This window comes from Protopterus annectens, chromosome 8.part0 (assembly GCF_019279795.1).
Source record: "Protopterus annectens isolate FY-2018-M chromosome 8.part0, PAN1.0, whole genome shotgun sequence".
Lineage (NCBI taxonomy): Eukaryota > Metazoa > Chordata > Ceratodontiformes > Protopteridae > Protopterus > Protopterus annectens.
In genome coordinates this window covers 14,656,269-14,673,744 of record NC_056741.1, presented here as the reverse complement: position 1 = coordinate 14,673,744, position 17,476 = coordinate 14,656,269, and the positions used below count along the sequence as shown (strand labels likewise).

The 17,476-nt window shown below is 40.1% G+C and overlaps 1 protein-coding gene across 2 annotated transcripts in view; it reads left to right on the top strand.

Annotated features, from left to right (window-relative positions):
- Positions 1 to 17,476, top strand: part of LOC122808609 (protein Wnt-4-like) — a 449,218-nt gene that overhangs the window by 265,641 nt on the left and 166,101 nt on the right. For both annotated transcript variants that reach the window (XM_044079568.1, XM_044079569.1), the window contains exon 3: positions 3,490 to 3,621. In XM_044079568.1, the coding sequence (XP_043935503.1) occupies positions 3,490 to 3,621 (132 nt within the window). The remainder of the gene's footprint in view (positions 1 to 3,489; positions 3,622 to 17,476) is intronic.

The following is a 17,476-nucleotide window of genomic DNA, read 5'->3' as shown; positions in this document are numbered from 1 at the left end:
CTCCGAGACCCACTGAAGCTCCAAAGCATTTGGACTCAGCTAAGTCAGAAACACCATTGGCATTGACAAGATCCAAACCTTTCGATCCAATGTAGGCAAATCCTGAGAATGGCTAGGACCCAAATTCCCTAAGTCCAAGAATCAGATCGGGGGAGGAACTACAATCATAAGGGAAGAAGGAACAAGCCCTGATCCTCCAACAGGGGTCATACCCGAGATGATCTCCAACTGGATCTGGGTCCTGGGGAACTTCCTCATCATTCTGTCCAGATGCACTTCTGACAGGCTCCTGGAAGACTGCACAGACTTCAAGTATGACACCATAGTGGATGGATGGGAGACCCTATAAAAGGACATCTCCTGTAAAAAGGGATACCAACTCTGGTAAGGACCAAAATTCCTGGAATGGAGGAATGGAAGATCTGAAGGTTCTCAGCTCCACAGAAACAACAAGAGCAAATGGTTTGTAAAGCTTTGGCACTAGGCTGAAGTAATCCAAACACTCAAGAAACCACTTACAGGATTCCTTGTATTTTTCCTTGGGCAGTTATTTCTCTTTATGTTTGTCATCACCTTTGTCCACTTTGCACTAATCCAGCAATTTCCTGGCAGAAGATAAAGGATAAGATGAGGAATGAGAAAGGGGACCTTCTCTCACTGTGGCAGGAAGAAGCTCCTTGTGCACCAAGTTGTTCTGCAATTCTGTTGAGGACCTTGCTCCAAAAGAAGAAGAAATCGAACAGTACTCTGCTAAGTAAGAAGGTCCCAAGCAATGTACACATTTGGTGTGGACATACTGTTTTGGGATGTTATGTCCACACACTTACACACTTTCAGAAACTCCAGGGTTTCTCCACCATGACACCTACAACTAACATAAAAAGAAATGACACAACGGCCAAAAAGCCAGCAACACTAAAAAAATAACAGTGATCACCAAATATCACCAATTATTCCAACTATAAGAGGCTAGATATTAGAACTAAGGAAGAACAAGAAAACAAGGTAGAGCAAAATTACTGCATATATAATTTTAGATATTTTTTAGGCAATAAAAAGGGGAAATTATATAAAGCTAAAAAAAGATAAATTGTAAATGGTTCCCAAAGGGGAAAGATACAATATCAAAATGCACTTAGCTGCACCCAAAGTACTGAGTCTGAAGACCTGCGTCTGAAACAAATGAGAATCAAATAAGATCTGAGGTAATTTGTTATTAAAAGGGGAGTTACAGGTAAGGGGAGGAGCCTGTACTTAGGCTCTGAAGTCTGAAAAGTGTCCAGAGTTGGATATGAGATGGATCTGTTAACCTATCCACTGAAGAATGGACAGAAGAAACATTGGATTTGTGGTTAACAAAGTTTGCCAATGACTGTAAGTTGGGTGCAGTTGTTAAACCTCCTTTGGATACTATACCCTTCCAAAATGAACTAACTAGTCAATTCCTGGTGAACAGAAAAATGCCTCAAACTAAACACCAAGAAATGCAACATCATCGCTTTTGGTAATCAGAAACACTTTGCATTGAAAACACCCCTTTACCATACAAATCAGTTATCAGGGATCTGGGCATATAGGTTGACAGCTAATCACGTGCAACCATAGTAAGAAAATCCTTCAACATTTTGCAAATAATTGCCTAAGGCATCTCTTCTAAAACTAAGGAAGACATTGTCACTTTGTATTCTGCACTAATTAGACCTATTATTGAATAAATTGCACCCTTTTTCATATATCTTGCTAGGCATGTTAAAAAAACTTAAAAAAAAACATAAAAGTTGCTAACAAAAAGGATTTCTGGTCTCAAAAACCTTAGCGAGTGGAAGAGAATGGAGTCCTTATCCTTGTACTCAGTGTCATACAGGCTCTTGAGATAAGACCTGTGCTTAGCTTACCTCACCTTTCCTTGTACTCAGTGTCATACAGGCTCTTGAGAGAAGACCTGTACTTAGCTTACCTCACCTTTAGAGGTCAGTTATTCTTCACCTCCTTTTACTTAAACTAGTCAAATGTTGCTGTCAGCAACAGAATCAGAGGTCTAAACCTTCATCAAGAAATAAATAAAACTACATGCAGAGACAGGTTCATCACCCAGCACCTCCTCCTGTTCTGGAATAAACTACCCACCATGTCAAGCATTGTGATTCCCTGTCAATCTTCAAACGTAGCTTGGACGGTTAAATGGGTGCCCTTAAATTTCCACCAAGACTCACAGGCATCACCTTCCTAGCATATCCTTGGTGGATATTGGCAAGATGCACATGGCCTCTGGTCTGACTTGCTTTACATGTCCTGTGATCCTATGATCCTCAGGATGGGGATTCATACTATAATGATTTAATAATACAACTCCAATACTGCTGACAATGTTGCATGTGACAGCACATCATTGTCAGGCCCATGTGGTGTTGGTCGAGCATGAATAAGTTTCAATTAGTACTGCAGACATACCTCTCAAGCTTTTAGCCAAGACCTCTGGACAAGGTTAAATATAAAGGCCCCAAATCAGGCACAGATTTTAAATATTGCTCTTATAAACTTAGAAAGTTGCTAGAATAACAGGTTTTGTAGTAGCACATATTTTCAGAAGGATACAAAGTCTGAAACCCAAATGTCTGTCATTATGCAGTGACTGCAGTCCTCAAAGATTTGCCACAAAGTTACAAATTTTAGGAGGAACAGGCCAACACGTGAGGCAAACATCTGGACATTCCTTGACATTCTGAATAGCTGAGAAGTGTAATGTTAATGCGATGTATGTATGATGTGGAAGTAAATGCATGTGTAGAAATTTCATGAATGCGACATGAGTAATTCATTACAACTGCATTCTGTGCTGCACTTTTGGAAAACTTTAAGAAATGCCATGTCCTTTCTTGTATGGCAATGACAAATTCTGAGTAAGAATATACATTAGGGGTGAGACAGTACAGATTTACCCTACACAACGAAGTGTGTGTGTGTGTGTGTGTGTGTGTATATATATATATATATATATATATATATATATATATGTTCATAGGTTCATAGATTAGTACTAGGCTAACTGCCCTTGCGAGCCATTTTAAGCCTAGCCAATTATCCCTTGTGAGACTCAAACCCTGTACCTTGTGTTTGTAAGGCAAACACCTTAACCATTAGGCTACCCTCCCAACCCAGAGGAAATTCTGGTTGCTATGGAGCTTGTCTATTCTCTTCTCATGTCATAAAACACAGCTGCAGAAAATTATACGACATGCAGTCCAGTTTGGCAGAATACACATTTTGTAATGTAATACCGAGGAAAAGAGCTGCTGCTGAATATATTACTAGAGTTATTAGATTTACTAGCACCGCTAGGCTTTCAAAGGGCCCTAGCGGTCATTAGCCTAGTATACACCTGTGAACCTATATGTATTTTTTCTTCTGGTGGAAGATACGAGCATTATGTTGCATGGATGGAAATGTTCAGTCATGGCCTTAACCAGACTTTCTTTCTCCCATTGATAGGTACGAGGGAGGCAGCCTTTGTTCATGCTATTTCATCAGCTGGCGTGGCATTTGCTGTAACAAGAGCCTGCAGTCGTGGTGAACTGGAGAAATGTGGCTGCGATAGGAAGGTCCGAGGAGTAAGCCCTGAAGGTAATATGTACATGCTGTGTAAATGATGTACTAACTGATGGAGTGTAATACTGGCAGCCACATATACCTTACAGTAACATACTGTAGCACATTACACATTACAGGTAAGAAGGATACTTTTTAGTAGTCCACATCTACTACTTCACCACACTGTTTTACTCCCTATATAATCATCCAGATTTTTTTTTAATAAGAATTCAAGAATTTGATGCTCCTAACCGGGTCTATTTCAGTTAATCGACCGCCCAGAATGTCGAATGCTAGATGTTCGAATGGGGAAGTTCGAAAAATGAAAATGTCGAAGCCGCAGAAATACGAATTCTTTCCCAGGGAAAGAATTCAGTAGGTTGTTTCTGTGGCTTCGACATTTTCTCCAGTTTGGTGCGAAAGTTACAGATCAGGTTAAGGTAAGTGTGTGAGTGTGACGGACTTCAGGATTAGGGTGTGGGTAAGGTAAGTGTGCGAGTGTGACGGACTTTAGGGTTAGGGTGCGGGTAAGGTAAGTGTGCGAGTGTGACGGACTTCAGGATTAGGGTGCGGGTAAGGTAAGTGTGCGAGTGTGACGGACTTTAGGGTTAGGGTGCGGGTAAAGTGTGCGTGTGTGACGGACCTTAGGGTTAGGGCCTGGGTTAAGGTTAGTGCATAGATAGTTGTATATGTAAGGTGTAGTGTAGGTTTATTAGGTTTTTGGTGTGCTTCTGTTGTGTGTGTGTTTTCCGGAACAGCGTATTTTTCCCTGGGAAAAACATTTGCTGTTCTGAGGTTTCGATGTTGTCATATTTCGAACTTCCAAGTTCGAACATATGCTGTTTGAAATTAAGTTCGATTATATGACATAGACCCTCCTAACCTTAGGAAGATGTTTTCAATATCCCACTGTTCTGGCTGAAAACAGTTTTGACATGTTGCATTTCTCACAGAAGGATGCTTAACCTAAGTAGTTTACCTCACAGATCAAAACAGGATTTTCTCCTTACCTAATTTAATAAGGTGAAACAGTAGTGTCAGCAAAAGTACCTAAGTAAGAACAGACCTAGAGGTTCCAAACACCAACTGTTAACTCTCACTGGCCATAGCCTTACTTTATCAGGTATTTCTTAGAAAGAAGTCCTTTTTTGTATAAACTGCTTTATTTAAAAAAAAACAAAAACAAGAACAATTCATGCATGACTATCATTATACATGTTACATCACACAAGGTATATGTTCTTGTTTTACATTATATATACTTCACAAAGTTAGTTTAAGAGAAGTTCATGCATTACCATCTTTTTCTTGGTTCTTTTTACTTTTACCTTCAAATACTACATCCAATTGTACAAATATTTTGTGCTGCCTGCCATCCAGTGTTCCACTCCTCCTTTTCATATCCAGTGTTCCACTCCTCCTTTTCCCACCCAGTGTTCCACTCCTCCTTTTCTCATCCAGTGTTCCACTCCTCCTTTTCCCATCCAGTGTTCCACTCCTCCTTTTCCCACCTAGTGTTCCACTCCTCCTTTTCCTTCATCTTAAATCCTGTTTTCTTTCATCTTTATATGGCCACATTTTCCACTTATTTAGGTGAAGCTCACTTTTGGTTTTTACTCTACATCTTTGCTCCACTTTATCCAATTCATTCATGACATTCATTACAACCTCATTTGCAGGAGCTCTTCTTGATGTCCACTTTAAATTATCACATCTTTTGCTACTAATAGCAGTAGGCTCAAAAATGCTTACTACATCAAAGTTCCCTTGTCTCCATGTTTTAGCTTAATTACATCACCCCTTTTTTAATTTAGTTTGCTGCATAAATATCTGATTTATCATACCCTGAAGGGTCTGAATTATCTAATATGGAATAGGACCAGAAAACGTGTTTCCAATTACTTCTTTCATTTTCTATAAATCTCCAACATTGCTAATGTTCCTGAGGAATATCTTTTGCAACCGGCTTGGGGTATAAAAATAACTGTGCAGACATTACCAAGCAAATATTCTAAACATCCAGGACTTCACTGCATATGTCATTTCCTTACATATTTCTTTTCATTGATGCCTACTTATTTCTTTAGAATGGATAGGTTCATAGGTTAGTACTAGGCTAACTGCCCTTGTGAGTCATTTTAAGCCTAGCCAATTATCCTTTGTGAGATTCAAACCCTGCACCTTGTGTTTGTAAGGCAAACACCTTAACCATTAGGCCACCCTCCCAACCCCAATCAAACCCTGCACCTTGTGTCTATAAGGTAAACACCATCACCATTAGGCCAACCTCCCACCTTTACCTATTCTGCTTTCCTAGTCTGCTATTTTTTTCTTCATATTAATTCTTCTACACCAGGTTTAGAAAAGAGCTAAGGAAATCAGCCAGATTAGAATAGGAGCAGATCCAAGATTTAGATAAGAAATCCTTTAAATTATGCTTGAATTTGAAGTGGTTAGAATTTGTTCTGATTGTTAAGGGTAGGAAGCTCCAGATTCTATCCACAGAGTAGGAGTACAACTTTTATTCAGCTTATATTTTTTTGGTTTGTGCAAACAGAGAAGTTGTTTGTCCTCAAATCAAATAGGCCTTCTGGTTATGTAGCTGTGGAATGCAGAACTAAGGGCACGGCAGGCTGCAGGTTTATGGATTATGTTGTGGGCAGTAATAAGTTGAAGGTAGCTGAGTTGATATGGGAATTCAAGCCATTTAAGGGAGTTCAGGGCTGTGCAATGTTCAGCCCGATGCAAATTTAGCAATTTTATTGCAATATGATTACAGCTTAGTTTTTAGTGTGGTATATTAGTTAAATATAGGGGCATGATATAGAAGTGAGGGTAACATACAGTTTTTGACAAGAGTGTTTTTGTGGCAAGAGTGTTTTTTGTGGATGTATGTAAAAGGTGCTTGTGCCTATAAAGCATTCCAAATTTTCTGGTATTTTTTTTAATATTGTTTTGGATGTGAAGATCAAATGTAAGGTTTTCATCTATTGTTACTCATAATAGTGTAGTATGTGGAATTACTTCAATTTCTGTATTATTCTGAGAGAAAATCTTGAACTTAGTGTTATCTAAAGTGATTTGGGGTGAAAAGGATGGACTTAGTTTTTGGAGGTTAAGTAGCAGTTGTGCATTACTAAGGTAAGTCTCAATGGAAGTGCAGGCATCCTGAGTCGTTTGTCTAAGGTTTAGTATACTGTTTGAGAAGGAAGTAATAGCTGAGTCATCTGCGTATTGAATTAAGGAGCTTTGACAGGAAGCAGTATGAAGATTATTTAGAAAAACATTAAAAAGGAGGAGACCAAGGATGGAGCCTTGGGCAACAATTTTGTTAGCTAGATATGGGATAGAGAGCCTTGTCATTTTGCAGACTGCTGTCTATTGGATAGGTAGCTAGTAAACCACTGTAGGCAGGATGGTGAAAGAGAGAAGACTGAGAGCTGTTGTAAGAATTTGGGGTGGGAAACAATGTCAAAAAACATTGGAGCTTGTATAGCAACCCTGTGTACTTAATAAATCTGCTGGGTAATATAAACAATTCCTAGGATGAAGAACCCTAAGGATTGGCAGCACCCCTCCTTTAAAATTCAAAGAGATCTCTGGGTATAGTAACAGCATTTTGTCAAGTGCCAGGCTTGATAATCCCTCAATTTAGTTAAATTCTACTGGTGGGCATTCTTTCCACTAAAACTGACATTATGGCCAGCTTTACGTATCTACAATACCCAGAGCTATGCCCCCCAATCATCCAAGACTGTGCGGGGATCCCATAAAAGCTGCTGTTGGAGGAATGAGGAAAACAAGAGATCATTCATTCTTTGATTACGTGCTTTATCTTAAACAAGGTTGTGATATGACCCTGTTAGCATAAAGCTGGTAATTAGTGAATAAATATGAGCGAAGTAAGCAATAGCGATCTTCAGCCCTGAGTGAATGATTTCAGTACTTGCCTATGATTTTAAGACGAGTAGATGTTACCCATCTTCAGAAACGGTTTTCTGTTTCAGGGAGTTTTATAAAAATGGTCAGGGCACTAGATACTGTAACTCTCGACTTCTTTGCTCAAAACTTCTAGGCAAAGCTAAAAATAATGATAGACTAAAGGCTCAAAATCACAAAAACTTTTTAAATATTATTATAATTCAGTTAAAAGGTTCATAGAATAACTTGCTGCAGCTATAAAAAAGTTCTGACACATATGAACCTTTATTGAAATTCCACTTCAAATAGAGAAGGCAAGAAATATTCTGGATACCTTTGTTGCCTTTATATGACCAGAAAAATTGGAAGGAGAAAACTCTCACAAATGCAACAAAAAGTGAAGTACACAGAATACTTAGATATTTGCCCACACATGTCAGTTTATACTGAACAACCTGTAATTTAACAACTGTATGCAGTACAAAGGAAGCAGTTGTTATGTGGGACATTACTACTGTTATGTCAAAAATAGTCAAGGAGAGTAGAGTAGTCTGAATGATAACACTGCCTCTCCTATTGGTGAACAGTCTGAACTTAACACCAGGATTATGTTCTGTTTTAAAAGAATAATGTGTTTTGCATCAACATGCAATTTTTGGACAAGTGGAAGTATAAAACTCTATTGTCTGGCATCCTGAATGATTTATCAGAAAATTGAAGTTTTTATAAGGGACAGGGCAAAAATTTGAGACAAAATGACAGACTTTCTGTGAAATCAGTGACAGGTATGCAATACTATCAACGATCACTGAATTTGTTTTCTGAGCACACATAATAATATCAGGTACCTACTCAACTCTTCGGGGTAGCAGTAAAAATATATTCAAAAAGTAATTATCTTTCAAAAATAGGACATAAAATACATCCATAGGTTCACAAGTGTGTACTAGGCTAATGGCCCTAGAGCCTTTACAAGCCTAGACCATAGGATTACCCTGGCATTGTGCCACCCGACCTTAGTTCCCAGTGTCTTTGTCGAGTAGAGCCACTGGAGTGATCCCCGGGGTGAATTTTCTATTTCCCATCCACTCATCAAGATTTCTCTTGAAGAGGGCCAGTGAGGTGCTCTGCTTGACATGTATGGGAAGTCTGTTCCATAGCATGGGCAGTCTCTGGGTTATGAACCTGTACCTCCAGCATGTTCTGTTGATTGTGGTAATGAGGTTGAAGTCTCTGGAGAGTGTGGTGTGGAGGGATTGGGATTTCTTTAGATGCAGTGTTTCTAACAGAGCTGGGTCAGACATGGCTTTGTAAGTCAAGCAGAGATCGCCTCTAAGTAGCCGATATGAGACAGAGAATAATTGGAATTTTTTGAGTCTGTCCATATAGGACAAGTGTTTAAGGCCTAGGCTCCTCTTTGTGAGGTACTTTTGTGTCCTCTCCAGTTGTTGCAGGTGTTTAGTGAGGTACATGCCAAATGGGGCATTGTACTCAATGATTGGCCTAATAAGGGAAGAGTAGATGGAGACAATTACTTCTTTCTTCCTGGATGCAAAACCCTTAGTAATGAGATGAGTCACATAGGACTTTCTGACCACAGTGGCAATGTGGTGTTCAAAAGAGAGGTTGCTGTCAACCTGTGTTCCCAGATCTCTTATAACACCTTCTATGTTCAATGGACTACAACTGATGTGGTTATTCAAGGGAACTGGGTTTTTCCCAAGGGAGATGACAACACATTTTTTGGCATTGAGCTTAAGGCCATGGTTCTGACATTCAGAATCACGGTCTTAAGCTCAAGTCAAAATATTCAGACCTTTAGAGCTTCTAGGGGTCTGGTAACTCCCACAACCCAAACTATATAAAAGGATTTTGACATGTACTTAGTGATGCCCTCTGCCCTCAGCTGCACTCATTCTAAAACCAGCCCTTCTCAGAGGTGTGTACAAAAGATTGCTGTAACGTATGTGGGGTACTTGAGATGATGTGGTCATTATTTCTTTAATTTTTCTTACAATCAAATCTCAGAGGTGTACACAGGAGGTTATTATAGCGTGTGCTGGGGTTGGGAACACTGTAGTCATGATGTCTGTTACTTTTCAGCCAGACTTTTCCTCCTACAAAGAAGGTTACTATACCTTGTGTAGTAGCAGAATACTGTTAAAAAGCAGCACATTTCAATAAATTAGTGTGGTTATTTTTTTCACTTTCTTTATAGTTTCATAGGTTTATAGGATGGTACTTGGCTATTCGCCCTAGGGCCTATACATGCCTAGCCATAACAATTCCTTGGCTATTTCTTCCCACAATATTTACTTCCCTGGACTCCTGCCTAGCAAGGTGACTGACATGATCCCTGGGGTGAATTTCCCTATCTTTTGGAAACACACACATATCACTAAAAACGCAAAAATTTTAATGAGTAAAGCTTTCGGGTTATCCACCCTTCATCAGTATATAAAATCAATGAATTCTCCATACTTTAAATAGACCTCTATTTAAAGTATGGAGAATTCATAGATTTTATGTACTGATGAAGGGTGGATAATCCGAAAGCTTTTAGCGTTTTTAGTGATTTGTGTGTGTTTCCAAAAGATTTTGTAGTTCCAACAAAAGTTTTGTTTGTGAATTTCCTATCTCCCATCCAATCATCAAGGTTCCTTTTGAAGAGGGCCAAAGAGGCGCTCTGCTTGACATGTATGGGCAGTCTATTCCAGAGGCTGGGGAGTCTCTGGGTCAGGAACCTATCCCTCCAGCAAGTTTTGTTTATTGTGATGACAAGGTTTAGATCCCTGGAGCATGTGGCTCTGAGGGATTGGGATTTCTTTAAGTGTAGCATGTCCGACAGCTCTGAGTTTGACATGGCCTTGTATGTTAAGCAGATATCGCCTCTGAGTAGACAATATGCAACAGAGTATAGCTGGAGTTTTTTTAGACGGTCAGCATAGGGCATCTGCTTTAGGCCTGTGATTCTTTTAGTGAGCTATTTCTGCAGCCATTCAAGTAATTGCAGATGTCTTGAGAGGTATATACCAAATGAAGCGTTGTATTCTATAATGGGTCTAATGAGGGATGAGTACAGTGGGACAATGACCTCCTTTTTTCTGGATAAAAAACCCTTAGTGATGAGGTGTGCCAGATAGAAGGATTTTCTGACTGTTGTGACAATGTGGTTATCGAAGGTGAGACCACTGTCTACCTGTGTCCCTAAGTCTCTTATCAGACTTTCGGTGTTTAGTGTACTGCCACGTATGTGTTAATTCATGGGTACATTTTTTTTCCCAAAGGGGATAACTATACATTTCTTGGCATTGAGTTGAGCCCATGGCTCTGGTACCAAGCATCTGGGCCTTTTGTAGAATATCCACATCATTTGGGGATTCAGTAATGGCAACCAGTTTGCAGTTGTCTGCGAACTTTGTTAGCCAGAGAGAAGTAGATGCCAAACAAGAGCGGTCCCAGGACTGAACCCTGAGGTACTCCACTTGTCAGTTGTCTGGAGCTGGATTTGGAGTTGGTTACTTTTACAGTGTGGGTTCTGTCAGTAAGCAAGTTGGCAAACCATCGAGTGACGTAGGGATTAATGCTCAGCTTAGTAAATTTATCTATGATTCTGGAGTGGGGGATCGTGTCGAAGGCCTTGGCGAGGTCGAGATAGGCGGTGTGGACTGCCTTACCCTCATCCACAGCTCTGGAGATTGATTCAAAAAAGTCAATCAGGTTCAGGAGACAAAATTGGCCATTCATGAACCCAAACTAGGTGTGGTCCAGTGTTTGAAGGTTGCCAATGTCTTTGTTCATAAGTTCCATGATAATACGTTCCATGGCCTTGCAGATCAGGCTCGTCAGACTGATGGGGAAGTAGTTCCCGGGATCCAAGGTGGATCCCCCCTTGTGGAGTGGGATAACTGTAGCTGTATGCCACTCAGTGGGCATGAAGCCTGAAGTGAGGCTATGATTAAACATGACACTTAGGTGAGGTGCCAGTTAATTTTGTAGTTCATGTAGTACACAGCCCGGGATGTCATCTGGTCCTATGGATGCTGTATTCTTAGCATTGCAGAGTGCAGTTTTTATCTGTGTGGCCATTATTACCGTAATTTGGCAATCTTTTGGTATTGAGATGGGCCCTTTATGGGGTGAGAGGGGGGGGGGTGAAGCTGGCACTGAACTGATCTACCAGGATATTGGTAATATCCTTGGGATCAGTATATTTAATGCCATTCTGTTGTGGCTCAGAGCAGATCTGAGCATTGCCATTTAGATTCCTGACATAGCTATAGAATGCCTTGTGGGTGTCTTTGGAATCTTTGGCAATTTTATTTTTGTAACTAGCTTTGGACGATTTTATGAGGGATCTCAGCTTCTTACTGAGGCTGGTAAGGGAGTTTTTTGCATCCTGGGATTTTCCTCTTTTCTGCAACAGTTTCTTCCTTTTGTTGTAAAGTTTGTTTATGGCAGGGGACCACCAGACTTGCTTCCTTTTTTTTTGGAGGAGAGTGTCTTGGTTCTATTTGGGATGGCATGATTCATGCACGAGTGGATGTGCTCATACAGTGCCTTAGTGTAGGATTCAGCAGTCGAACTTTCAGTTCCCGTCTGTATGGGTGTCATGAAGTTTGTCACTTCTGACTTGAGTAGCATAAAGTTGGCTTTGGAGAAGTTTTTTACTGAGGTTTCCTTACTGGGGGGTAGGGGGTGGGATGTGGATGTCAAGGCTTGATTAGCTTATGTTCAGACCTGACCAACGAGGGAGTGACCATAGGTGTGGCGCATTGATTTCCCATGTTGGTAATGACCAGGTCTAGGATATTGGAGCCCCTGGTGGGACTATGGACTAGATGATCCAGGGCATTGGAATTTATAAATGTCAAGAACTGTTGCTCAAAGGTGTTGGTACACGAGTAGTTTTCCCAGTTAATGGCAGGGTAGTTGAAACCACCCAGTATTAGGATGTTTGGTTGTATCTTAATATTTTGGAGTATGTTTAGAAATGTGCAAAGTACCTGTAATCACAGCTGCACAGGTAAAAAACACACTCTCCAAAGCCAAGAACACAGCATCCATGGGACCTGACAACATCCCAGGCTGCGTTCTACATGAACTACAGAATGAACTGGCACCCCACCTAAGCACCATGTTCAATCATAGCCTCACCTCAGGCTTTGTGCCCACTGAATGGCGCACAGCAACAGTTATCCCACTCCACAAAGGGGGAGCCACCACGGACCCCGGGAACTACCACCCCATTAGCCTGACAAGCTTGGTCTGCAAGGCTATGGAGCGTATTATCATGGAACTTATGAACAATGACACTGGTAATCTCCAAACAAACACTAGACCTACCCAGTTCGGGTCTACCCAGTTCGGGTTTGTAAAAGGCAGATCATGTCTCCTAAACCTGATAGACTTCTTTGAAGCGATCACCAAAGCTGTAGATGAGGGTAAGGTGGTACACACAGCCTATCTAGATCTCGCCAAGCTTTCGACACCATCCCCCACTCTGGAATTATAGACAAACCCACTAAACTAGGTATAAATCCCTATGTCACAAGATGTGTTGCCAAATGGCTCACTGACCAAACCCATACTGTGAAAGTAGCAGACTCTGAATCCAACTTCAGACCAGTGACAAGTGGAGTACCACAGGGTTCAGTCCTAGGTCCTCTCCTGTTTGGTATCTACTTCTCTGAAGTACAGGCTAACACAGAAGGTCTTTGGCTAACAAAGTTCGCAGATGACTGCAAACTAGGAACCATAATTAAATCTCCTGATGATGTGGACATCCTACAAAAGGGCCTCACTGAGACGGATGCCTGGTGTCAAAGCCATGGCCTCAAGCTCAACGCCAAAAAGTGCATTGTCATCCCTTTTGATAAAAACTCTGTACCCATGAACTACCACATAGGCAGTAGTCTACTTAACACCGAAAGTGTGATAAGAGACCTTGGGACACATGTGGACAGTAGTCTCTCCTTTGATAATCACATCGCCACAGTAGTCAGGAAATCCTTCTACGTGGCACACCTCATCACAAAAGGTTTCTCATCCAGGAAAAAAGAGGTCATTGTTCCCCTCTACTCATCACTCATTAGACCCATTATAGAATACAACGCCCCTTTTGGTATGTACCTCACAAGACATCTACAACAACTGGAAAGGCCACAGAAATACCTCACAAAGAGGATTACTGGCCTCAAACAGATGCCCTATGCAGACCGTCTCAAAAAACTCCAGCTTTACTCTGTCGCATATCACCTACTCAGAGGTGATCTCTGCCTAACATACAAAGCTATGTCAAACCCAGAGCTGTTGGACATGCTCCACGTGAAGAAATCCCAATCCCTCCGAGCAGCTACATGCTCTAGGGACCTAAACCTTGTCACCACAATAAACAGAACATGCCGGAGGGATAGATTCCTATCTCAGAGACTTCCCATACTCTGGAACAAACTACCTATCTATATCAAACAAAGTTCCTCATTAGCACTCTTCAAGAAAAATCTTGATGATTGGATGGGAGATAGGAAATTCACCCTGGGGAATCACTTCTGTGGCTCTGCTTGACAGGGGCAAAGGAAAATAATTTTCTTGGGTGGCAAAAGCCAGGGTACCGTTTGGCTAGGCTTATATAGGCCTTAGGGCCAATAGCCTAGTACCTACCTATGAATCTTGAGGCATGGTGGGGGATCTGCAGCAAGTTGCAATTTGGATTGCAGTCTTACCTAGTGTTAGTTGCACCTGGAGAATTTCAGATGCATTGTGTTGGGCAACTAGCCTGGTGGTGTGAATATCCTTGGTGAATATGGACACTTCCCTACCTTTAGTGTTTTGGTCCTGGTTTGGTGGCCGAAAAGTGTGGTAAGAGTTGTAGTCTGGTATTGCAGAGGTGCTCCCTGGAGCCTTGAACCAGGTCTCAGTTACTGCACAGATATCGATGTTCTCCATTTTTAGGAGTGCCTTGAGAGAGTGCATTTTGAGGTTTAGACTTCTAGCATTGAGCAGCATTACCTTCAGATTTTGCATGCTTGTACCCATTACGGTGGTGGTTTGGTCCTTTGAGCTTTGCCTAAAAAAGGCACAATATGGGGTGGCAAGAGCCTTAGGCAGTAACCTGAATCCCAGTGGTGACAGGTGCAGACCATCTCTGGCAAAGCATCGTGGTCTGTCGATCATGTCGTCCCAGGCAGACAGATACTGGATCCCCTTTGAATGACACTAGAAGCTTAGACAATTGTTGAAGTCAATCATTTTGTCCTTATACTGTGGTATCATTCTGGGTGAAGGCAGGATGCTACTCAGGGCTATGGTCATACCTGTCTGGACCACATGATCTGAGAGCTCTTCCATGTCTCTTTAAATGTAGTCCAGGGAGGTACGTCTCAAGTCATTCACTCCAACATGGACAATGACAGAGTCATATTTGTACTTGTTGTGGAGTGACTTGAGTGCATGTGTTATGTGGCGGATCCTGGCACCTGACAGGCAGCTGACTGTAATATTCTCCTTGTTCAGCCTGGTGAGTGGGACATCAGTGTGCCTGACTATAGAGTCACCTATGACTAAAGTGTTGGGTACATTGTCTTGCCTTAGGGGCTGTTGTTGGTTGGCACACTGGTGTTGTGAGCTATGTGACACTTTGGTTGTGATTGGTGTTTGTTTGCGTTTCAGCTTCAGAGGTCCTTCTCGCTTGGGCAGGTTACTGTTAAGGGCCTCCGCATATGTGGGTTTAGTGTTGCTATGTGTGGGTGTTGGTGGTGTGGGTTTAGAAGGGCTATGTGTGGGTTGAGGTGTAGTGCGGGTGTTAACCTTCTCCTCTTGAATGTCTAACACAATCTTGGCTGGAGAGAGCTTTGCTTCCAGTTTGGCTATGTAAGTGCATCTCTCACAGGTTGTAGTGTTAGGTGGTAGGAGGACACATCTCATCATGCACATATAGAGGTGGTTGCCCTTGAAGGGCAGTGGTGAGGAGTTAGGAGATGTTTTTTACATGATATATACATATATATATATATATATAGAGAGAGAGAGAGACACACACACACACATATATATATATATATATATATATATATATATACACATACATACACATATATCTATATATATATATAGATATATATATATATATATATCTATATATCTATATATATCTATATATTTATAAATATATATATTTAGTTATAATTTATATATAGATATATATATATATATATATATATATATATATATATATATATATATATAAATAGATACAGAGATAGATATGTATACAAATATATATATATATATATATATATATATACATGTGTATGTATATACAATATATATATATATATATATATATATACATATAGGAGGTTCGTAGACGATGTGATTATGGCATGGGATGGGACAGTTGAGGAACTGGACAGCTTTGTGGAATACTTAGAAAAAAACACCACTTTTTTAAAATTCACCTACGAACACTCCTATAGAGAAATTAATTTTCTGGATCTAACCTTATTCTATGACATCAATGAAAAGTTGTCCTTTAGATTATTCAGGAAACCATGCTGGAGGAATACTCTCCTAGAATATAGCAGCATGCATCCGAGATACATGTTCACAGGTATAATGAAAGGACAATTTGATAGGTTAACTAGGTTATGTAAGGACATAGACATTTTACACAGTGAAGCAGATTATATGGAGAGAATGTTTATAGCCAGAGGGTATAAGAGCTATTTAGTGAAAGACATGAGGAATCATGTTATATCTGATGGCAATAGACATATCACTTCAGGGGAGAACAACAAGAGACCCAAGAGAGCTAATAAGAGACAGTCCTTTGTGCATTATAGGCAGAATAAAATAGTCAATTACGTATCAAAATACACTAATGACATACATGAAATTAAGAAAATTATTAATAAACATTGGAATCTTCTTGGAATTACTGATGACATAAGGGAAATAGTAGGTGGAAAACCCAGTTTTGTTTTCAAGACCTGTGACAACTTGAAAATGATTTTTTCATATAATTCTAATGATATGATTCACACAGAAGAAGGCACACTAGGTAAAATAGGGACATTTTCATGCGATCATTGTAGTATGTGCCAATATATTAATTCCATTCAGGAGTATGAACATCCCAATGGACACTTCCGTTTCAAACCCAGAAGTTATACGAATTGTGATACTATGAACTTAGTCTATATGGCTAATTGTGATTTGTGCTCAGCGTTCTATGTTGGCCTCACGAAGAGGAAACTGAGAGAGCGCATATATAATCATATTTATGATATACGTAAGCAAAATGAGCCTAATGCTTTAGCCAAGCATATTATTCTTAACCCCACGCACAGATTTAAGTTCAGGGTACTACAACATATTAAAATAAGCCCGAGACTAGGAGATAATGAGAGAGCTTTAGCAAAGCTGGAAATGGAATGGATATTTAGATCCGGAGCACACAGACCCCCAGGCATAAATAATTATGTCTCTATAAAACCATTCTTAGAATAAAAGAAGACATATGTCCTAGTCGGGTCAGTGCAATTGACTATATAAGTCTTAGTTTTTGAATGTATACGTGATATGTTGTGACTATAGATTATAATAAATAATATAACAACAATTACTATTATTGCTTATTTTACATAATGTTCAAATATAAATATTATATGTATAAATAAAATTCTAGATGTAGGTTTCTCAGTTTTCATTGGAATATTCCTTTGAAACTGAATACAATGCTACTAGGAGAATACCCACATTGTTATGGATACATTTGAGTATTCTAGCATTTAATCATTAGAGAACCTACACAGGATTATAGAAAATGATATTATATATACAAAGCAGAAGGACTATATAAATATACTTAAATCAATTTTAGAGCCGATATCCAATTAAGAACGTTTAGGTGTTTAGTCTTAAGAGATTCCAAAGATGTTGATTTTGAGACGGATGTCTCTTGGCA